Source organism: Oreochromis niloticus, linkage group LG11 (genome assembly GCF_001858045.2).
Source record: "Oreochromis niloticus isolate F11D_XX linkage group LG11, O_niloticus_UMD_NMBU, whole genome shotgun sequence".
In the NCBI taxonomy this organism is placed as follows: Eukaryota; Metazoa; Chordata; class Actinopteri; order Cichliformes; family Cichlidae; genus Oreochromis; species Oreochromis niloticus.
Window position 1 is genome coordinate 35,249,354 of NC_031976.2, and position 24,963 is coordinate 35,274,316.

Here is a 24,963-nt window from a genome sequence, read left to right on the forward strand (position 1 = left end):
GTCATCTGTGAAGCGTGAGCGGTGTTTGTTTTTACCATAGTTCATGGTGGAGAATGGCTGCTCTTCTGAGTTTTGCTCTCTGTAGCCGTATGAATGGCAAACTACAGTGATTAGCAGCGGCATAGGCACACATAAAATTTCTTCTGAAATTTTCGCTTTCTAGTTGTAATAATTCTCCATTTCTAGTGCATTTACCTTTCTATACAGCAGTAATACTGTTCTAGATTCAAGACATTTACCTACTGCTTATAAGACAAAAAAATGAAAACTATAGATTTGCAGAGCAGCAACTTTATTGGTAAAGCCTCATAAACAGAGAGGACTGCATTAAAGAAGCCATTTTGCAGTGACTTTTTGTTCTGCCCAATCTGGCCCTTAATACACTGGTAAAATCTGTGCATTGCACAGGCACAATTCAAAGCACAGACAAACACACTGCTAGGCATACTAAAACTGCTCAACCTGTAACATTTGTTATTAATACAAAGTGTTTTTATCATTTAAATTAAAGGTCCTGGGCTATATTAACATGGACATTTGACAACATTCTTCAAACAATTCCATTGTAAAATTATCATTAAGGATGCATGGAGCCTATCTGCTGAATACACTGTAGCCTAAACTCAACATTAAAACAAAAAAAAAACCCCCAAAACCTTTAAAATCAACTAAAAGCTAGGCAGTCTGCACTGCACAAACCAAACATAAAATGTCGGCATGTTCGCCAATATTATCGTGCACCCTTAATTATAAAACTGGGCTAACCTGGCCAATTTCCAAACAAAAATCAATCGCAACCAACATGGATTGTAGTAGCCTTGGAAGGAGAGAAGAAGTGCTTTCCTATAGTCCACATCTTAACCACACTGGCTCTACTGGCCAATAAAAGCATTCCACTCAGGCATGCTCTTCTTGTAAGATGATGTGAGATCTCACTCATGGATTTTATCCAAGAGAACCTCTGTCTGTATGACGGAAAGCAGAGAGGCTACACACTTTGGGTATGTAAGGTGTAGGGTATAATAGTAGGCCATAAGGTATAAAGCACCCTCCGTAACCTTGTCTTTTGGAAACATGGTTATTGGCACATCTCCTACCGCTAGGATGCAGTTGGACGGACTCACGATCAGGACTCGGCAGGAGAGAGGACGTTTCATCAAATAGGTATTAGTGTCTTCTTGGTCCTTTAACACAGACATACTTTTGTAAGGATTATGCACTTTTGTTTCAACACAAAACTAAAGTTAAATTACAACAAAAGTTGAAGTTGTGAGAAACTACATCTGAATTTGTTACTTTTAATTATTCTCAATGCAATTACTGTTCACATATGTCTAGTCTTCCTGAAAAACAGAAAACCAAGGCTACATTTAATTGGTTATCATTGAGGTGATAAAATCTGCTACCACATAATACATCCATGTTTGTATTTACTGGCCAAAAACAAAAAGCTACATTTTGCACAGCTCACCTCAAGGACATGCACCAGAGCCTCAATTGTATCTCGTACCCTCTTTGGAGGGGCAGAGGTGGATGGGAACAATGATGGCAGCACACGTAGGATCTCGAGAGCCTGTTCAGCTGTACAGAAAAAGGAATCATCATCTCATTACCACACTTGAACAAAATGCTCAAGATTAAAACTGATCAAAAAGGTATACAATTGAAAAACAAACAAAAAAAACCCACATTTGGCCAGTGATTGGATAAAAGGTGAACAAGACACTAACATGGCAATTAAACCTGTAGTCCATAGTTTTAACTTGTTAAAGTAACCTAAAACATGCTTAAATGTGACTATCCGACCATGTTCTCTGATTTAAAGTAGGTAATTTGTCATACTTTTTATTTCCCCCAAGTCCCTCCTCCTGCCTCTACAACAAAACAAATCAGTCAAGCGAGCCTAGAGCGTTGACCAATAGGTTTGTGTATTCTCTAGAGGGAGCTGTCAGTCAATGAATATGCACCCCAGCTTGCACAACAATGGAACGACATGCCGAAGTTAGCTTTTAATAAGCCAGAAGGAACACTGTAGAGCAATCAAAACAAGGAGCGAAGTTACCAATCCCTGGACTGCCTTCCACTTCACAAAGAAAATTTAAGCAGTTTAAAAGTCCTTCTTCAAAAACTGCTGTTAGATGTTTACGACAGTTGAGCGGAATTTGCTTTTAAAAGATGGACGCAGCTCCATGATGTACAAGGGCTCAAAACTGATATAAAGTTGGCAAAGTTTCTTTTAGACAGGTAAAAAACAAAAATTATTTTAGGGAACTGTAAACATTTTTTTTTTTTTTTAAAAAAGTGGTGTAGATAATTGCTGTATACTGTGTTTACAGTAGGCTAATATGACTCTAGCTTGAATGCTAACTGGACCTACATTGCATTAATGTCAGTCTGTAAGCTTCATGCTAACTCAGTAGGGGAGGGACAGGAACGAAAAGGGATTTGCCTTGCACTGTATGTTATGTAGGCTCACTGATTAGTGCAGCACTCAACCTTTCACTACATCAGCCTGTTGGTTTTTATTTTTAGCCTTTGAGTCTGCTTTCCCTGCACGTGACTTGTAGGAGGTGTGGCTTTCAGCTCCTTCCAGGAGGAGAGGGGGAGTGGGGGATTAGGCCTTTAAAATTTCAAAATCTCCTCCTCCTGTCCTCAGTGACATCACTTTACGGACTACTGCTTTAACATGCCTTAAGATCCAAACTATACTCTGATCACCAATAACACCAAAACATCATTGCTTACCTTTATCCATTCCCATTGGGGGTTTCAGCATCTTTTTCCATACACCAAAAAACTGCACCTTCTGGCAGAAATCATGCCATCTTTCCTTCAGTTTAGAGCTGGGCGATATAAGATTTTTTCATATCACGATATGTTTTTTTCATTTCAGGCGATAACGATATATATCACGATATAAGCCAAATAACTATATTTGAAATAATCAGCAGCTTGTTTTGATTTAAATATTTATTTCCCATAATAAGTTCAACAGGGTAGATGTACTTAAGGAACATGAGACTTTTTCAGACACAAAGGGCAGCCGCTAAAGCGTTTAAGTTTCAAAATAGAACAAAACAGACTAAATTGTCAATTCCACTTAGAAACAAAATATTAATTCTAAAAAAATAAATCTTAGTTTGTTTTACAGAAGAACAGACAAAATTGACTAACTTTTGTCAATATCAAATAAACTGAGAACTAAAAGGAAATTCTCAATCTCTCCTTGTTGTATAGCTTAGCTTTTCAAACAGTTTTAACAGTTACTTTAGTCTGACAAAAACCGAATGATGAATTAGCGCTTTCAGTCAGAGATTGAGCATGCACCGGTTTATTGTACTTCCAGACTTGCTTTCGGCACAATTTACAGTGCTCGCTACTCTCGTTTTTTGTCAGACTTGAAATAGCTGAAATACCTTCACACTAGAAACTTCTATGGCCTTTCCGTTCGACAATCTCTCCAGCATTGGAACCATCATCTGTTTTCTCTTCGATAACCTTCGGTCACGCTCTCGGTTGATTTTTCTCTAGTCAGCAAACTCATTTCCTCCATTACCCGGGCGGCACGGCGGCTGGCTGCTTCCCAAACAAATACACACGTGCGGCTTGGCACTTGTGCTGTACGTAACAAGTCACGTGACGTGACGCTGCGGCTGTGATTGGTTCGGCTCTGCGCTACTTAATTTGGATTGGCTGTTCTTTTTTTTCTTTTTTAAGAGCGCAAGAGAGATGAGGCCTATCGCAATAGTTTAATTTTTCTATCGAGAAAAAGTTATTTCGCAATACATATCGTTATCGTTCTATCGCCCAGCTCTACTTCAGTTCATTGATGAAGTTGCCATTATCTTTATCCAAAATGCGATGAAGCTCCTCCATCACCTATAAAATATTCAGCATACCAATACAAACATGTCAATGCTTCACTGAGGACCAAGAAGTTGGTATGATAAACATTGTGTTTGGTTTGAATCACGTGCATTCAATAATGACTTACATGTCCAATGTCCTTGAAGCAAGGATATGCTTCTAGAAGCTTTTTGTGTCTGTCCTCCTCGCGAATAGTATTTGAATCAATGAATGCTCTTCTGACTGAAAATTCCAAATCCAGGGGCCTGTTCTTCGTACCTCGCTAAGCAAGTTAGCCGGATTTGAATGTTGACGATTTCGCGTGATCTTGGATCGTTCGGTTCTCCGAAGCTCATCTGGGGCTTGCTGTCATAGCAACAGATCCGTAAGCGTAAGCCTGCTCGGGAGCAGGTTTACTTTATGTAAACAGGATTAGATCGCGGCCTCTCAGGTATGTCCGCTGCAGTTATATGAAAGCAAGAGCGATATTTCGCCACTGTTTTACCATAAATAAATATTATCAATGTAACTAAAGATAATGTATTTGATTCTTTTATTGATTTCATACAGATACATACAGGTCATTTCCGAAAAAAAGGGAAATGTACTATTAATCATTCTATTACATGTAGTAGATCATGTCAGATGTAATTCATATTTTAGAGTAGTAATAGTAAATTACTACGTGCAATCAAGATGAGAGACCACGGCTAAAAAAGCGAAGGTGGATTTGGGAAGTCTGTCGCAGCCATGTCCTGTCCGTTTGTACGCGAGCAAGGAAGGTGCAAGATTGATAAGGAGAGTTTACAGAATTTAGCGTATATTGCGGGATAGACGGGATCCTTTAGCTCGGCGCGACGGTGTGCTCATAGAGAGATATCGATTCTCCCGTGAGGTTATTATTTACTTTCTCTCTCTCTCTCTCTCTCTCTCTCCAAATATATATATATATATATATATATATATATATATATACTTACTGTACTGTATATACTTACTCCCGACTTACTGTGCATGCTTCAGTCACCCCTTGCATGGGAACAGGTAAAAGTGATGGAGTGTTATTCAAACTACACACATAAAAACCCACAATGTCAATAAATGTCACAGTACAAAAAGGGGTGTGACGAGGGGGTGCAGGACCACCACCTGTCTTTATTTGCTCTGCCCTTTTCTTGGTTGCTGTTATAAACAAACAGATTATTCCAGGGTCTCTTGTCATAGACTAAAAGCAATATAAGTGATAAATATTACCATTCTGTAGAATATTCTTATATTTCACTTTTACTTTTTCCCATGTTCTAGTGGGTCCTGTTGTGGCTCTAATGTGAAAGAGGATATGATGTAATATAATATAATGTGGAATGAAATAATATCACATGATATAATGTAATATCATGGATCACTTACGAGTTTAATTTGTCAGCAACTTTCTGCCAGCCCTCTCTCCTTGCTTTTGCAGCCTTTGCAGTGTTCCCCTGCGTTTTAATTAAACTCTGAAACTCCTGATATCCCTCAATCAAGAGTTCTTGGTCTGCTGCCGTGAGATACTGCGCGCGCTCCTTCGACATCTTCGCCGACCAATCACAGGGTTGCCGATCAATGTTTCTACTATCGATGCGTAGCCCCTTTTAAGCCACCCAGTGATCTCAGATTACTTCAGCCAGCTATACTAATCGTCAACAACAGGTGCGTTCGGACAACCGGATTAGCGAGCTCACGGTTAGCGCGATGATTTGATCTTGGATGTGTCATTTGATCTTGGATGTAGTAAGCGAGGTACGAAGAACATCCCCCAGGAGCTTAGAGACTTCCTGGTGGTTTGGGTTTTTTCTTTTAAACAAAGTGTGTAGGGTCTTGTTGTGCTTGGCCAAGGTTGCTGGATGGTAGGTGTCTGGACTGTTGATATCTGCAGGCTTGTATGCTGCAAGACACATAATTACATAACCAATATCTCTCACTTTAAAATAAAAATCTTATGTCATTAAAATGACAGATGTCAGAAATCTGCCATAAAAAATAATATATGTAATATAATGGAGTTAAATCTTTAAAAACATCTCACATTTTTCAGTCTTTTGTTTACACAATGACCTGTACAGGACATTTTTATACATTTTTCCAACCACTACTAAAAATGTCCAACATGAAACACTTTGGTCATAAATTGGATGCATTTCACTTACCCATGTATTCTTGATGCCTTGGTCCTGTAGCATGGGGTAGTACTGCACTATTCTCTTTGCCATTGCTGTAATTTCTGGTTTTGATGGGTATCTATGCAACTAGTCATGGTTTTTCGGATGAGCCGACATCTGAGCTCCTTTGACATTTTGCAGCTGCGCTCTTCACCTCAAAGTATTGTTGGCGGACCTGCTCAAGCTCAGTGTCGGTGTGCAATACATATTCTTGATAGGATAACTTCACAACCTTTTCAGGGCTTGTGCACTTTGCACAAGTTGCATTTAAAGTAGTGGATGTCTGTTGCTTGGGTGACTCATTAATGAAGGAGCTGCTTGAAGATTTTGAGTCATCTTGGCCAGATTCCTGCAAAATAAAAAATGGTAAATGGCCTGTATTTGTATAGCGCTTTACTAGTCCCTAAGGACCCCAATGCGCTTTACACATCCAGTCATCCACCCATTCACGCACACATTCACACACTGGTGATGGCAAGCTACATTGTAGCCACAGCCACCCTGGGGCGCACTGACAGAGGCGAGGCTGCCGGACACTGGCGCCACCGGGCCCTCTGACCACCACCAGTAGACAACGGGTGAAGTGTCTTGCCCAAGGACACAACGACCGAGACTGTCCAAGCCGGGGCTCGAACCGGCAATCTTCCGATTGCAGGGCGAGCTCCCAACTCTTGAGCCACGATCGCCCCAATGAACAACACCAAAATGCAACATTTTTTTTTGGGGGGGGGGGGGATCATCCAACTCTGCCTGCGTTTGGGTTAAACTAGCTGTAATTGGCGGTTTGATAACATTCCACAGCTGAAAAACTTGGTAAACTCTTGGTTTGACAATCAGACTGGTTGTAACTCCGCAAGTGTTTCCTATGACGGACGGTGGTTCCTACGATGTAAGGCAGCTTCAGGAGGACAATATTTTACATTCACAACTAAGTGACCATAGACTGACCATGATGTGACTTGTTTATGAAAGTTTAATAGGTGGTGAGTGACTGAGAAACTGACCTCCAGTACACTCTGACAGGCACTCCAGACTGCTTTTCTCCATAAAAAGTTCTCTGGGCCTGGGAAAAGATCCTGCAAGTCTTCATGAGAAAGGGTGCCCATCATTCCCTCGCTGATGTTTGCAGCTATGAACACATTGGAAGACAAACATAGAAAGATGAAATGATGTCCTACAAATGAAACTGCATGAGAGACGAGACTTTTAAAATTGATACTTCATTAAAATTTTGTTGCCATTGCTAACTAGTTTAGTATAAAAATGTGGATACCTCATTGTTTGCTACTGTTTGTTGTATTGAGCTAATGAGCAACATGCTAAGAGGCAGCCACCAGGAGCTGTGTTGGCGATGACAGCACCCGAGAAGCTGGCTCTCTGTTTTGTCCTAATCAGTCTCTTGCTTCCCCCCCTCTGAGAGAGGACACACAGACAGCTGTCTGTAGCTGCCAGTGCTCGTTTTCTGTTAGCATGTTACACATTAGCTTATGAGAAAAAAAAAAACTGAACTTAAGTAAAAGTAGTGTTACTTCAAAATAAAATGAAGTAGAAGTAAAAAGTATTCTCCTAAAAAAAACAATTATAACTGCTGTGGAAAAACTCCGTTTACAGACAAACATAAGCCGTCATGCTACTTTAGTAGTATTGTTGACCTCATTTTTATATATTGGACACTGAGTTTTTATTCAACTTTAATTATCATTAAGGAACTGAGCTTTTGTGAATGTAGTGGAGTACAGTTACTTCTTCACAAATCTACTCAAGTAAAAGTGAAAAATATAGTGCAGTTAAACTTCTCTGAGAAGTACCTTTTTTCCCAAAAGTTAATCAATTAAATGTTAATTAGTAAATGTTACTGAGCACTAGCCACCTCTAAGGATGAATAAATACATTTGCATAAGTAACACAAATAACTACAAATGTTCCTAAAATGAGGAAATGATCATGTGAAGTAGAAGGTAAAAATTAACTTAAACATCATAGACCACATTATTTATAAAATAATTTAATTTACACACTTTCGTGTTCATACACCTATGCAAAAAAAAAAAAGTCAATTTAATCTGTTTAAAAATAAAACTTGCATACATTACCCCTTAAAAATCGACACCGTGACCTCACCCAGTTCTTCCATGGTGTTAGCTGATTTAGCTTACTAGTTAGCTCTGCTGGCGTTAGCTAGCCTCGTGTAGTCTGTGTTCGGCTGCAATATTACACAATATAAATGCACCGAAACATTTAGGACATTTAAAAGGAGTGTTATATGTAAGAAAAAATGAGCACTGTACAATACATTTTAACTTACTTCCAATGAAACACGGATGCAAAGAACTCTCGGACAGTAGTGGCAAGCACGTGTCTGCGTGAACTGAAGATGTCCACCAGATCATTTACGACAGTCAGACACGAAGTTCGTCCTCAATTTGCCTGACATTTCTTTGGCTTAAAAAATCCTAAAAGGAAGATTGATTCATTGATTGTTTTTAATCAAAACAACTGTCTCTGTGCATTGCAAATTAACGTTAATTATTATAGGTTAATAAAAGAGAATTTAGTTTACCCCCACATTTACGACAATTTAGCAGGCGCGTGTAACCATGGTAACGAGTTATTTTACAGCAGTCAGCCTCGCGCTACCGACTTAAACTTGCTAGCTTCCGACGTGATTTGGCGTTGCTTCATATGCTACGTGTTTGTAGCATTGACTTTGATACAACTTTTGAGTCACATTAACACCATGCACAGCCGCAGCCCTGACTTCTGCGTGGTGTGTGGAATTGGTGACTGTCCGAGTGAGTACAAAGTGTATAACTCCTTCTACTGACACGTAAAGCGGGCACGCGCGCATCACCTTCTCGGAGTGGAAGCGGATGAGGAGGAAGGATCAACTCGCCATGGTTTACCTGGGCTGGAGCAGGTGAAAGGACGGCCCCAATCAACCAAACTAACGCCAGTTCTTCAGTAACTGACGAGGGCTCAAGCATCCCTGCACTAACGGTAAGTTATTTTAACACAAGCCGGAGAAACGAGCTGCAGAAGCTGTAACATAATGTTAGCATTTACTGTGCCTGATCCAAGCACGCCCATTAAACGTGTTGTTTTTTTTGACAGAGTCATGTTGTACTTTTATTTTAGCAGTGATGAGTGGCAGACTAGAGGAGAATAAATTTATTTTAGTCTGACCCCAGTCAGAAAACAAGCACAGTGCAAAAGAAAAACTGCAGCAGCTACAATAGAGAAGACAGACTGAGCCATCAGAGGTGTTTCTTCTGCCGTCTCTTAACACCTTTTAACTGATCTTCAGAGAGAAGAAGATGGTCAGAGGCTTAATGTGATGCGTTCCCTCTCTATTTGGGTCACAGCGATCTATTGCAGGCTTTCCCCTACGGAACAGTGTGGTTGCAGTGACACACACAGTCTTTTGGCAGAACATTAAAAGACACAAAACTTTCTTTGTGTGTTTCAGTTCTGTCATTACTTCTGACAAAAGACAAAAACTTGCTGGATTCAGATTAACATTTTGCCTGAAGATTTTTTCCGCATCGGAAGTCTTTTTCATTTTAAGTAATTCTTTCTGCTCATATTTCTAAGCAGAATTGTTTTCTTTACCGGTCCCACCCTTGATGCTATCAAGAAAAGTATCCCCTTTCTGATTTTGATTTCTATTCATCTATCTGTCTATGTCAAACACTGGTTTTGTTAGTAACCTTTAACTTTTCATGTTCCTGGAAAAAGAAAATCCTACTTCCATAAAGGTCATAGTTCTTGATTCTTGTCTACACAAGTTTCCACTCTTATATTTTAAACCCACAGTGCAAACAAACACTTTAGGATAGCTTATGGACCCGTGTTTTGTGGAATTACAGGGATTATTTTACATAACCATCATCTTATCATTGCAGTAATTATTATTTCATCAAAGTGTTTATTGAAGCTGCTGGCATTATGTTATAATTTATATTATAGGGGTTATCATAATCAAATATTAACATGTTTATTACAGGTGCAGTTATAACTACTTTAAAATGATTGAGTTAAATATATGTATCATAACTCATAGGCTGAGTACATGGTTACAGTAAAATAGTAGCTGAGCAAAGGCCTGAATGTATTCAGCTTCTTGTGGTATTTGAGTTTGCTTAGTTACAGGTGACGTAAGGATGTCCAGTCCATGGTGACCTCAAAGGCCTTAGGTCATCACCATATTCGGAAGAGTATGCCACAAGGAGGAACCTCTATGTTGCATTTAATTCTTAAAATACATGAATGTTCTGTACATGCAAATTATGTGCTTGTAAACGCAAGAAGGGGCGTTACAATACCCTGATGTTATAAAAGCAATCTAGAGTGTATTTTGGGCAGAGATGTACAACTGTTTGGCAGTTTACACCTCTCCACGCTGCGTGCATTCATTAAAAATCAATTGTTTGATTGACCTCTTCTGGACCATCATTGTTTTACTCTCATCCTCAATTTCGAACCCGTAACATTTGGTGCATTGGCCGAGGGTTGAGGGAGAAAAGTTGGAGGTTGAGACTGAGAGGGTCCAAGGTGCTCAAACAGGCAGACACGAGTCAGTGGTCGAAGTGAGTGGACATAAGCCGGCTTATTCAAAGGTAAGGCACTACCTGTTGAATTATTTCCAAACAGTGCTGAATTGGTTCTGACAAAATTGAAAGTCTACTCACTGAAAATTACTGGTAAAGGTCTGTTTTGATTTTGGTGAAAATCTCATGAGAAGTTGAAGTTGAAGTAATGATAAGTTATAAGTAAAAGTGAGTTAGAGTCTCACTAAAGGTACCGGGTTAAAGTCCCAAAGGAATAAGAATAAAGAGGATTTAGAATAAAGAGGATTTAGAATAAAGAGAATTTAGAATAATAGGTAATTGGTGAAGTTTGTGACATTAAAGTCTCAATTGAATATAAAGCCGGGCTTGGACACCGATATGGTGGGTTTGTGATTTTTGGGGTGTCTTCAAAATAATTAAATTGTATAGAACGAGACTCTGGGAGTCTAACAAGTGCATTTGTCGGAAGGTGACGCTTCCAATTTGTCGGTGACGATCGACAGCTGCCTCGGGGAGGGATAGTTCACTTGGCAAGTGTGGAGAACTACGACACTCCAAAATAGCCACTGACTGGGTCAGTTTACCGTCCGGGACGGTGGTTTGCACTTTTTTGGTCAGTAGAAACCGGGTTTCGGGCGTGTAACTTTTAACTTAAAACTTCGGGGAAGCCTGGGATGTGAAATGTCCCCAAAACAGAGCTTTTCGGCAGGGGTTGAGTTGGTTGACGCTTTTAAATTGTGTAGGGTCTTAGATATGTGACCACGGCCCGGGGCCGAGACTGGTTAAATTGATGACAAAAAACTCAGGGAGTTTATCGGTCGGACCGTTAATTTAAAAATTGTCTAAATTGTGTAGGTTTTGAAATGAGAGGCCTAAAATCTGTGCAGTTGTAATCATAGGACGCCTGTGTAAATAGATTAAGAGACTTGTCTGAGTCTGAGAGTCAGGCTGGTATTATTTTTAGATTGTGTGTGTGTGTGAGAATGCAAATAAGGCAGCTGAGAGGTCCATAGAGTATGAGGAAGTTAATAGGGACTGCTAGACATTGCTGATGCATGTACTTAAGACGCTGGTTTTGTTTATTACAATATGTAAGTAAAGTTTTATTTCTTGCCATGACTGTATGACTTTTTGAGGGGTTTTGAGATAGGATACATAAACTGTTGATACTTAAGACCGTTATCTGGGTTCTAAGAACTGAAATTGAATTTGAGATAATTTAATTAAAAAAGATGTCTGTAAGCGATGTGTGTTTTGGGGTGTCGAAGTAAGATGTTTTAGGATTTTTAGATGGGTTTTGTTTCAGTTTGAGATGATATATACAGTTACATTTTCTGTGTGTGTGTTGTTGAGTGACAACATGCGCAGTTTAAATTGGGCGCTGTTCCTTCCTCTTTTAGTTTCAAAACACAAAGGCTGTTAGATTAAAAATTACTTTGTGAGGAACGGTTTGACTTTTGACTAGGGAAATAATATGCTTACTTTTGGGTCTATGAAGATATTTGACCTTCAGTGATGTTATGAGAGGTTTCAGTTTTCTTTTTCTTTTTTCTTTTGACTTGCTCTTTCTGATCATGGAAGGCATGTCCAAGATACTCGTATAAAAGCGTATTTCGAGTGATTTTAATTGTGTGAATGCTGTCAGTATTTGATTTGAGTGACTGTGTGATTTGTCTGAGTAAGTGAAAAGGGGGAGTTTGAAAGAAAAGGCAGTGTGTGAGACGATTACTGAATGACTAAAGAGGTTAGAACCTGTAAACGTGTGTAAAAACAAAGGAGTTAGATTAGTTTGAAGAACAGGAAATATGGCTCTGTGTACCGGGGCTGCAGCGACAGGAAATAGTGAACAGGAACTTTGCATGCCCATATATGGGAACTGAGTGTGTACAGAAAGAACACAGAGAGACAGACGAGGCCCATGGAGCAAATGAAGCCTTTAAGAAAAATGAATATATTACTAATTGTATGCTTTAGTGTGTCAATACAGGTGGACTCTCTCAACATTGCAACCTTGAGTTCAGCAGCAGAAAAGTAGATTAAAAGAATTGGGAGAATAAGCCAGTTTTTGGCTCGAAATTGTGCGGCTGGATCTCTCACTTTGTCCCTGAAGCGGAGAAGAAGTTCAAAGGACAGTCAATCGCCTGATGAAGACCGATAGAACATCGTGGACGTGAAGAAGTAACGGAAGCTAAAAGACAGTGCAGGCGAAAGCAGTAACACTGACAACGACTGATGAGTCCAGCAGCATGGAAGAAAGCACGTGATGCAACATGCATGCTGGTGAAGAACAGCGTGATATGTCTGCTTGAAGGCACTGACTGTCATATTTGCCAAGCTTGGAGCAATCTTGGAAGAAAAGATAGAAAAGATGAATGGAGAAGAAAACAGAGCAAATGAAAATAAGACTGAAGGAAGAGGAAATACTGAAAGATCAAAACAGAGGAGAAACAGACTGTGTTTGCTGGGGCTCTGAAGCCCGAACAGGACACTGTGAATGAAAAAGGACCAGTGAGAGATGAAGCTGGACGAGTTTGACTGCGAGAAGATAGGAGATGATTGGATTGAAATTGAACCCTGAACTCGGGATAGTTTAGGGATGTCCACCATATCACAACAAAGAGGTAAACAATACAAAGGTAAAGATAATCAAAATAACTGACAATTATATTAATGAATAGAAAACACACATATACCAATTGTTACATGTGAGATTATTTTTGAAACGAATCAGAAGTGAGATAGTTTGAATCTAGAGCTCAGTGAAAAGATGCATAAATTAAATATGAATACATGAAAATGCAATGAATATATAAGGATGCAATGAAGAAAACAGCTTACACTGCATTTACATGACCACATAACGCAAGGAAGAACACGCTTACATACATGGCATAATTGGTATTTTTGACTAGAAAAAGAGAAGTGGGTCGTTTAGGCGTCCGTGATAATAATGAAAATGTTTTAGTTTGTTATTTTTAGGGGCAAGCAGACCTGGACCAATTCTCCAGATCCAGGAGTCGGATGAAACTACAGGTTAACATGAATGGATATTGTTACGGGTTCGAAATTGAGGATGAGAGTAAAACAATGATAGTCCAGAAAAGGCCGTTCAAACAATTGATTTTAATGAATGCACGCAGCGTGGAGAGGTGCAAACTGCAAAGCAGTTGTACATCTCTACCCAAAATACACTCTAGATTGCTTTTATAACATCAGGGTATTGTAACGCCCCTTCTTGCGTTTACAAGCACATAATTTGCATGTACAGAACATTCATGTATTTTAAGAATTAACTGCAACATAGAGGTTCCTCCTTGTGGCATACTCTTAAGAATATGGTGATGATCTAAGGCCTTTGAGGTCACCATGGGCTGGACATCCTTCCGTCACCTGTAACTAGGCAAACTCAAATGCAACAAGAAGTTGAATACATTCAGGCCTTTGCTCAGCTACTTTTTTACTGTAACAATATACTCAGCATATGAGTTATGATATATATATATATTTAACTCATTCATTTTAAAGTAGTTATACTGCACCTGTAATAAACATGTTAATATTTGATTATGATAACCCCTATAATATAAATTATAACATAATGCCAGCAACTTCAATAAATGCTTGGATGAAATGATAATTAATGCAATGACAAAGATGATGGTTATATAAAATAATCCCTGTAATTCCACAATTCCCCCTTTTGACGTCTCTTCCAGAGACGTCACTACACTATTCCCAGGTCCACTACCTTCGCTCTGACCCTCTCTAGCCGCCCCCTGACTCAGCAAATCAGACAACCTCATGTCCTCTAGATGGTCCAGCAATAAAACACCAGCTCCCACTTGAAAACACTTCATGCTTAAGTGGTCTCTGCTCCTTTTCTGGGTCCCTCTCTAGTGGAAATCTTCTCCTGTAAGGGATAGAAAACAAACAACCTTTCTCTGCTATACCTTACTAACTTACTGTGTTCATCTCAGGTTCCTGTCATTATTCAAAGTTGGTTCCCAATATCATATCAGGCAAAATCACAAACCCTACTGCCACGTCTGCTTTGTTAAGCTCTTCAGTTAGACTCTGTACCGGTTTGCCAATCTGTGTGTACATGCCTCTACACTTTTAATGTCTAAATGCACATCTGGATGTATGTGCACTTGTATGTCTATCTGCATCTATGAGTCAGTGGTTTTTCAGAAAAAAAGGCGTTAAAGTGAAGAATGTTTCCTGACTATCAACTCCTGATACTGGAGGGACTTTCCGGGTTGCCCAACCTCCTAGGTTTGGCCTTTTACACTTTTACTAAAAAAATTTTAACCGAGCCCAAAGAGATTTTTATTTTACTCCTGTGCTTGACAGGTTAAGCGAAGTTGTTTTTTGTTTTGTTTTGAAATTTTTCCCTTCTGTGTGTGTGTGTGTACATAAGTAAGAATATAATAATCAACCTAAGATCCCTGGTTTGCAAATGATTTTCTGCCCCCGCTGCAGGGCAACATCATGTGGTGGTAAGTCTATGTTGGCTAGTTTAATACAGATATGTAACAGTTGCTTGATTGCATGGCCCACTCAGAGTTGCACAGTTTTAATGTATGTGGAGAGTGTTTTCACAGTTTAAACATAGGTTACTCACATTTCTAGCCTGATTGTTTCCCAATAAAAGTGAAATCAAACATTACATTTGATTTTACTTATGTATTTTCCTGTTCTGGGCTCTATCCATTATATTAACTTTATTTAATCTCAATACTCTTTATGTGTGTGAGCAACGCTTTTAGTCTTATTAAACACAACCCAAGTAAAATACACACCATCCCCCTGTCAGCCTGACTCTCCGCTAAAGAGCACACTTCAAAGTTTTCTATCTGGATTTACGCCTCTTTTGGCCTCAAGCATATACATAACATGCAAAGGTTACTGTTAATGCCCGTTAGACAAGTTTCCATTATCTACAACATTTTGTTTCACCCGGTTCACCCTCACACATTTCCTATTCACTTATTGCATATTTATCTTTAACACCTTTTACCTCAGTAGTTGCTAAGCAGAAACAAAGCAACCTGTGGTCCACCTTTACCCTGTAAAATAAACCCCTGTCATGTTTGTGTCTGTAAGCATGTTTTGCATTCATTCATTACACTCCACGCCATTCCTACAAGTTAGGAGCTGTAAAGTTGAAAGCTGCATCAAGTCCAGGCCTTTGGCCTGGCCTATATTTAAATCATGTGTGTTTGTAAGCGCGCATGCAATTCACCTGCTATGTTCTCATCATCCCTCAACATGTATCACCTGGACACTCTCACCAGTGAAGCTTAAAACCCTCTTGGATAGAACATCAACTCTAAACAAGCACAGTTATGCATTGCGTATAAAATTAACTCAACCTCATGCTAACCTACATAAGTACCTGTCTTAAGAGAGACCTCTGCACAGCTCAGACGCCAATTGCAAGAGCTCTCTAACATTAGAATCATCAACTGTGACTTATATAGTGTTATTTCGGTACTTTACACTTCACACATTTTGAACGTTGTTTATATGAGGAGTTCCTCTTTTTGTGTCTATATTTATTAATATGCCTTGTGCACTAAAGCTTCCTGTTTTTCAGTCTGGCTGAGCACTTGTTTGTGAGTATAAACTGGCCTCTACAAGCCTTCATTAGCAGATACACATTACAAATACTTCATATATACAGAGAAAAACCCAATAATCCACATTTCACTATTTTGTTCTTTGGTTCAGATTTGGATTCTGTATTGTTCTTTATTTATTATTATTTATATTCAGATTGTTTTTGCTAGTCTTGGTTTGTTGTTGTCTATTTGGGAGCTGACATAGTCTCTAGAAATAAGCTTCTTTTGGTGGAGTAGCATCAGGAGAGAAGCTCCAGAGAGGCATCTTCCATGTTAAACACTAAAATATAACAAAAGAGATCTTCTCAACGTGTTGTATATTTTTAATATTTCCTTATTATTTTGTCATAAAATAAATCAAACAAATAACTTAAGCTGTGTGACAGCACCTTGCGTTTTCGCCAGGCTGTGAACTGCCCTGAAGCTACTTGCTACACCCCCTTTTCACCTAGTTTAATTTTTTTCAATCCTAATTTAAACTATTCCTGACTTCCCTCAATGCACACTGTAAAGTGTAAAAGATACAATTAGCTTTCTCCTGGTAAAAGGTCCTACATTATTTTCTCTACCTTTGGAAACATCCTCTATCGAGTTAACCCATTTCATTTTTCAAACTTAGGCCTGATTTCTTCGCCCCCTTTAACGGGTAGCGCATATCCGGTCTGAACACTGTGTTTGGGCAATTTACGAATTGTTGCAGGATTTCTATGTTATGTAAAGTTCCTCTCATCCCTTTTATGCCTCCATTATAACCTGTGTCTAACAAGCTTTTGATCTTCTTTGTAATATAAACAACTCGGTGTATTTGTGCTCTGTTCTTCTCCTTTCTCTCGTCTGATCATCTCAAGTACGTCCTGTACCAAATTTGCTTCCTCTTTTCAAGCCCCACATTTAATTACAAGCTCAAACATATTTGCCCTATATTGCTGTCTCGACGTGTTTCCTGTCAACTTAACAGAGTTATTCTCAGAACTCAGAGCTGAGGTTCCCCTTTTCTAAGTCTGTCTGTTCTACAAGAGAGCAAGTCGGTAAACAAGTTTATCATCACAAAGGTTATTAGGCAAAGGTCACGTAGACATTTGCCTAGTACCCCTAAAAGAACACATTTCATGTAGCTAATCGCATATATTAACACCCCCCTTTTTGTGACACATCTCATGTGTTACAAACTCAAAATCCTTCACTCGAGCTTAGGAAATTAAAAGAAAAAAGTTAGTCCTATCATATTAGGCATACATGCTCCGGCCCTTCAAACCTGTATTTAAGGAATGAAATCAAATTAATCATCATGTCAAATCCTTTCTTGGCTCCATCCACAGCCTGCATCCTTGAAACGTCCTAGAAACAAAAACCTGTGTGTTAACCAGAACATCACCTTTTATACTCAGTTTATCCACTTATGATCCAACCTGTGTTATAACAGAAAAGTTAAAACAGAACAATTATCAGTCATGTGTCCAACCTTAGTCCAGTCTTTTGTCAGTGTCCAGTCGGTCCACCCTATGGTCTGCCTCGTCCGTCCAGTCACCATCCATTTACACACATTCACTCACACGCATTACCATCAGGTATTGCTGACAGTGGAGACTATCTCGCAAATATTCAGTCTTCACTCTCAGCAACATCAACTCATTTATTTGTTTTACTTTGTTTTTAAGAAAATAGTTCTTTCTGCTTTTAGACTGGATTGGCTCGCGGCAATCCTTTTACTTTGTCAGCGCTGTTATCCACTCTTTTGCAGGCCTGCTTACAACAAAAATGAGAAAAAAGAGAGCTGAATATTAGCTCATCAAAGTACAAAACAAAATCACCTGACAGGTTTTTCTTTATAAGTGCACTGTTACAAAACCCCTTAAACATGTCCATGTTTATTAACACTCCCTCTTTAAAAATAAAACAACAACCTCAAAAATCTTCAACAATCTTAAATTTCACCCATAGAACACACCCAAAACGTAAAAAAGCTACACCGTTTTGTACACGAGATCCCCTTTAAGCACTTTACCAAACTCACATTCAACCTTAACATATAAGCACGTTCTCACAATATGTCAACACTAATTTATAAACCTCTTAATCAAATTTGCACCTCTGAACAATCTACCCCTCCTTTAAGGCCTCAATCACACACACACAGCAACCTCCTCTGTCCACATTCACACGAGCTCTCAAACTTTTTCCATACTCAGCCATATCTCAACAATTTAACTTGGCAAAATAAATACATGTTTAAACTTTATCACATTATTCGATTATTTTCATTTTCTTTCTATACTAATCACTTACTTTGATCAATCAGTGCAAGAGCACTCCTGAGTCACTCTTATAAACACTTTAATCACTTTATTAAACATTCACACCATTCTATCACTCATACAAGTAGCAAGCCGATCTTCATTGCGTATGTTTGTGTGTGCTATTTTGCATATATGGCTTCACAGTCTCACAGACACTTTCCCATTCTCCAGTTAAAGAGTCAGTTTTCTCCGTCCCCGAATCACTAACCCCAACTTTAATTTCCCACCTTAAATCACAGCCCTCCTGGCCTTCCGCCAGCAGTTAGGGCTTGCTCTCAGGTTCCTGGACACTGTAAACAATTCAACCAGAAACTTGCCTTAACATATCCATTCATGTTAACCTGTAATTTCTTCAGACTCCTGCATCTGGAGAATTGGCCTGGGTCTGCTTTACTCCTGAAAATAACAAACTAAGACATTTTCATTATTATCACCAGTGGTTAAATAACCCATTTCTCTGTCTCTGGTCAGAAACACCAATTATGCCAGGCATGTAAGCGTGTTCTTCCCTGCATTTTATGTTAATTGGGTGTAAACTGCTTCTTCATTAAATTAATTCATTGAGTTTCTCATTGCATTTCTATGTATTCATGTTAATGTACACTACGTGTAAGCTGTTTCTTCATTGCATCCTATATATTCATATTTAATTTATGCATTTCACCACTGAGCTTTAGATTCAAACTATCTCACTTCTGATTCATTTCAAAAATAATCTCACATGTAACAATTTGTATGTGTGTTTTCTATTCATTAAGGTAATAACAATTATTTCTTTCATTATTCTTACCTTTTCTAATGTTTACCTCTTTGTTATGCTATGGTGGACATCCCTAAACAATTCATGAGTTCAGGTTTCAATTTTCAATCCAATTATATCCTATATTCTCGCAGTCAAACTCGTCCAGCTTCATCTCTCACTGGTCCTCTCTGCACAATGTCCTGTTCGGGCTTCAAAGCTCCAGCAAACACAGTCTCAACTCAGCTGCTGTCTTCTTCTCTGTTTCTTTACAGTCTTTCTTTCAGATTAAGTCCCAGCATGGCAAAATATCACTCAATGTGTAGTGCTCTTCCACAATTCTTTATCCCACTGTTCAACTGCCCAGCCTGTATTTTCACAGTACATGTTACATTACACTTACATGCTGCTGCTGGTCGTCAGTCGTCATCAGTGTTACTGGATCAGTGGCACTGTCGTTTGCCTGCTGTATTCAAGTCCACGATGTTCTATCGGTCTTCATCAGGCGATTAACTGTCCTTTGAACTTCTTCTCCGGTTCAGGGACAAAGTGAGAGATCCAGCCGCACAATTTCGAGCCAAAAACTGGCTTATTCTCCCAATTCTTTTAATCTACTTTTCTGCTGCTGAACTCAAGGTTGCAAAGTTGAAAGACGCCCACCTGTATTGACACACTAAACCATATAATTAGTATTATATTCATTTTTTCTTAAAGGCTTCATTTGCTTCATGTGCCTAGAGTTAAATCTCTCTCTCTGTGTTCTTTCTGTACACACTCAGTTCCCATATATGGGCATGCACAGTTCCTGTTCACTATTTCCTGTCGCTGCAGCCCCGGTACATAGAGCAATATTTCCTGTTCCTCAAACTAATCTAACTCCTTTGTTTTTTTGTTTTCTTGAATTAAAAACACTTTCAAACTTTAGCACATCCTACTTTTCATCACACAAGAAATATATTTCACACTCCTTTATTCCATACACACCTTTTAAATGCTCTAACCTCTTTCAGACGCCATAAATCGTCTCACACGCACTGCCTTTCTCTCTCTCAGACTTCCCCTTTTCACTTACTCAGACAAATCACCCAGTCACTCAAATCAAATACTGACAGCATTCACACAGTTAAAATCACACAAAATACGCTTTCATACGAGTATTTGGACATGCCTTCCATGATCAGAAAGAGCAAGTCAAAAGAAAAAAGAAAAAGAAAACTGAAACCTCTCATAACATCACTGAAGGTCAAATATCTTCATAGACCCAAAAGTAAGCATATTATTTCCCTAGTCAAAAGTCAAACCGTTACTCACAGTAATTTTAATCTCACAGCCTTTGTGTTTTGAGTCATGGTCAGTGGCCCCTATTTCACAGCAAACACGCACCTCTGTTTCAACCAGCCCTGTCTGACCATCCGTTATTGGAGTCAACACAAGACTAAACGTAAAGCCAGTCATATCTCTGCTATCTTCTTCCAAAACTCCATGGTCTGTTTCCTCCATGGAGTGTACAGGTTACATTACAAAACTACATTTGAAAGCCACTCGCACACATGCAAAATGAGACAGACATGTATCATAAAGTAGTCATCGTATTTAACAACCGTAATGCCAACAAAGTAGAAATAAAAGCAATTCTTCCCTTAAAACACCAATATAAGTCGTCCTTAACCCAGTCTCTGCAGTCAGTCATTAGTTACTCATTAGTAAACAGGAAATGTCACTCTAAATATGTCACAGGCATCTCATTTACATAGACACAGACACACTCTCAAAATAAACAGCCTGCTGCAGTGCCCGTGGCAGACAGAGCCTATATACAAACATAGAAATTATAACACAGAGACGTCTGATAAATTAAATAATATTTACAAGGCCTTAAATTGCACAACTTACATAATTTAGACAAAATTTGAATTAACCCTCCAAGGGACAAACTCCAAGTTTTTGATAATCAATGACAGTCTCAGTTCCAAACTGTATCTGCTCTAATCCCTAAATATCCTAAGTAAATTTAAAAGCGTCCAACGCCCAAGGTCCAACCTTTATTACCCAAACAAAGTGCAAACACCGTTCCAAACGGTCAACTGATCCAATCAGTAGCTATTTTGGACCGTCCTCAGTTGTCCACGATTGCCAATCGGACTATCCCGTCCAACGGAAAATCCTGAGCGTCCCCAGGAAATTGGGAGCGTCACCTCCGAACAATGCACTTTCTTAGAACTTCCCACAGTTCCGTTCTACAGAAATTTACTTGTATTTTAAAGACATCCTATGAAACCACAAAACCGACTGTATTGATGTCCAAGCCCAGCTTTATATTCAATTATGACTGTATTACCATATACAGATTTCAAATGACCTATATCCTAAATTCAGTAGTCCAACTACTTTAAATTCTCTTTCCTTAGCAGTCCAACTGCATTTCCTTTAATCAGTACTGTCACTTAACCTTACATTATCATTACTTCAACTTCAATTCTCATGAGATTTTCACCAAAATCAAAACAGACTTTCACCAGTAATTTTCAGTGAGTAGACTTTCAATTTTGTCAGAACCAATTCAGCACTGTTTGGAAATAATTCAACAGGTAGTGCCTTACCTTTGAATAAGCCGGCTTATGTCCACTCACTTCGACCACTGACTCGTGTCTGCCTGTTTGAGCACCTTGGACCCTCTCGGTCTCAACCTCCACCTTCTCTCCCTCAACCCTCGGCCAATGCACCAAATGTTACGGGTTCGAAATTGAGGATGAGAGTAAAACAATGATAGTCCAGAAAAGGCCGTTCAAACAATTGATTTTAATGAATGCACGCAGCGTGGAGAGGTGCAAACTGCAAAGCAGTTGTACATCTCTACCCAAAATACACTCTAGATTGCTTTTATAACATCAGGGTATTGTAACGCCCCTTCTTGCGTTTACAAGCACATAATTTGCATGTACAGAACATTCATGTATTTTAAGAATTAACTGCAACATAGAGGTTCCTCCTTGTGGCATACTCTTAAGAATATGGTGATGATCTAAGGCCTTTGAGGTCACCATGGGCTGGACATCCTTCCGTCACCTGTAACTAGGCAAACTCAAATGCAACAAGAAGTTGAATACATTCAGGCCTTTGCTCAGCTACTTTTTTACTGTAACAATATACTCAGCATATGAGTTATGATATATATATATATTTAACTCATTCATTTTAAAGTAGTTATACTGCACCTGTAATAAACATGTTAATATTTGATTATGATAACCCCTATAATATAAATTATAACATAATGCCAGCAACTTCAATAAATGCTTGGATGAAATGATAATTAATGCAATGACAAAGATGATGGTTATATAAAATAATCCCTGTAATTCCACAATATGTTAAGGCAAGTTTCTGGTTGAATTGTTTACAGTGTCCAGGAACCTGACAGCAAGCCCTAACTGGTGGGGGAAGACCAGCAGGGCTGTGATTTAAGGTGGGGAAGTAAAATTTGGGTTAGTGATTGGGGGACGGAGAAAACTGACTCTTTAACTGGAGAATGGGAAAGTGTCTGTGAAACTGTGAAGCCATATATGCAAAATAGCACACACAAACATACGCAATGAAGATCGGCTTGCTACTTGTATGAGTGATAGAATGGTGTGAATGTTGAATAAACTGATTAAACTAGTTTAAAAGGGTGACTTAGCAGTGCTTTTGCACTGAGTGATCAAAACAAGTGATTAGTATAGAAAGAAAATGAAAATAATTGAATAGTGGCATGAGGTTTAAAAAGGTATTTCTTTTGCCAAGTTAAATTGTTGAGATATGGCTGAGTATGGAAAAAGTTTGAGAGCTCGTGTGAATGTGGACAGAGGAGCTTGCTGTGTGGGTGTGATTGAGGCCTTAAAGGAGGGGTAGATTGTTCAGAGGTGCAAATTTGATTAAGAGGTTTATAAATTAGTGTGGACACATTGTTATAAGGTGTTAGGCTGAATCTGAGTATGGTAAAGTGCTTAATGGGGGTTATGGTTGTGTACGAAACGGTGTAGCTTTTGGCGAGGTTTTCGGTGTGTTGAACGGGTGAAATTTAAGATTGTTTCAGATTTTTGAGGCTGTTGTTTTATTTCTAGAGAGGGTGGTTGATTAAGACATGGATATGTCTGAGAGGGGCCCCAAAAATTTTTGTAGTAGTAAGTGCACTCAGGAAAAAACCTGTCAGGTGATTTTGTTTGGTACTTTGATGAGCTAATAATCAGCTCTCTTTTTTCATTTTTGTTCTAAGCAGGCCTGGAAGAGAGCGAACGGACGGCGTTGACAAAATTACCAAGTACGAAAATCAGGTGGGCATTACAGAATTATAATTGATTACAATCAGAGACTGATTGGCGGCAAGTCTCTGTCTAAAAATGGATTGATCGATTCAATCCAGTCAAAAGTATAGAGAACTATTTTCCTAAAAAGGAAAACGAAATAAAACAAATGATTGAGCTCATTTTGCTGATGTGGAGCATCTGATGACGTGCGCAGAAGGCTGCAGATCAGCAAAAAATATCATGTGTGAATGCATGGGAGTGAATGTGAGTGATGGGACCAGGAGGGGAAATAAATAAAAGGTTGACAAACAGGACAAGTGGGAGACTTAAATCTGGGGATGCTGATTTTGGGATATTGATGTGTGCGTTGAGAAAATTATTTATTGGGGTTGGATTATGTTATTACATTATAGGATGCTAAATGCTAAAAGGGAAACATTGATGTAACTTAAGTTACCATGAACGGAGGGAACACATGATTAATAACTGTTCTGTGTAAGTTTATTTTGGGTTATAACACAGGTTGGATCATCAGTGGAGAAAGTGAGTATAAAAGGTGATGTTCTGGTTAACACACAGGCTTTTGTTTATAGGACGTTTCAAGGATGCAGGCTGTGGATGGAGCCAAGAAAAGATTTGACATGATGATTAATTTGATTTCATTCCTTAAAAACAGGTTTGAAGGTCCGGAGCATGTAGACTTAATATGATATGACTAACCTTTTTTAATGCCCTAACCTGAGTGAAGGATTTTGAGTTTGTAACACATGAGATGTGTCACAAAAAGGGGGGAGTTACAGGATTTAAGGTTTAATTTGAAAGGGGTTTTAGGATTACTTGATGATGTTTAGGTTTTTTGATAATTTAGGTATGGTAAAACTGAGGCAGAAAGTGTTATTTTCAGGTTATTTTTGATTTCTAGAATAAGAGGTTATAATTTAGGCGTGCACATACAGATATGTCAAAGGAAAATTGTATATATGTTATCAGCTACATGAAATGTGTCTACGTGACGTTTACCTAATAACTTATGTGATGATAAAGTTGTTTACCGACTAGCAGCTTGCTCTCTTCTTGAACCTACAGACTTAGAAAAGGGGAACTTCAGCTCTGAGTTCTGAGAATAACTCTGGTATTTTTGTAAGTAGACAGGAAACACGTCGAGACCGCCGTATAGGGCAAATGTGTTAGAGCTTGTAATTAAATGTGGGCTTGAAAAGAGGAAGCAAATTTGGTACAGGACGTGCTTGAGATGATCAGATGAGAGAAGGGAAGGTCAGGAATAGTTTAAACTAAGATTGAGAAATTAAATTGGGTGAAAGGGGGGTGTAGCAAGTAGATTCAGGGCAGCTCACAGCCTGGCGTAAACGCAAGGTGCCGTCACACAGCTTAAGTTATTTGTTTG

The 24,963-nt window shown here is 38.9% G+C and overlaps 1 protein-coding gene across 4 annotated transcripts in view; it reads right to left on the reverse strand.

The window, feature by feature from the left end:
* Positions 1 to 275: 275 nt before the first annotated feature.
* LOC102081434 (uncharacterized) overlaps positions 276 to 24,963 on the reverse strand; it is a 29,669-nt gene continuing 4,981 nt past the window's right edge. Inside the window, exons 1-11 of one of the 4 annotated variants that reach the window (XM_025911605.1) lie at positions 8,605 to 9,008; positions 8,350 to 8,497; positions 8,138 to 8,247; positions 7,049 to 7,173; positions 6,033 to 6,393; positions 5,650 to 5,770; positions 3,995 to 4,112; positions 3,818 to 3,879; positions 2,746 to 2,831; positions 1,472 to 1,581; positions 276 to 1,184 (exon numbers count right to left, since the gene is read on the reverse strand). In XM_025911605.1, coding sequence (XP_025767390.1) covers positions 933 to 1,184; positions 1,472 to 1,581; positions 2,746 to 2,831; positions 3,818 to 3,879; positions 3,995 to 4,112; positions 5,650 to 5,770; positions 6,033 to 6,036 — 753 coding nt within the window. In that variant the 5' untranslated portion in view covers positions 6,037 to 6,393; positions 7,049 to 7,173; positions 8,138 to 8,247; positions 8,350 to 8,497; positions 8,605 to 9,008 and the 3' untranslated portion in view covers positions 276 to 932. Of the gene's footprint in view, positions 1,185 to 1,471; positions 1,582 to 2,745; positions 2,832 to 3,817; positions 3,880 to 3,994; positions 4,113 to 5,649; positions 5,771 to 6,032; positions 6,394 to 7,048; positions 7,174 to 8,137; positions 8,248 to 8,349; positions 8,498 to 8,604; positions 9,009 to 24,963 lie in introns of those variants that run through there. The other 3 variants (XM_025911604.1, XM_025911607.1, XM_025911606.1) reach the window with 3 other exon arrangements.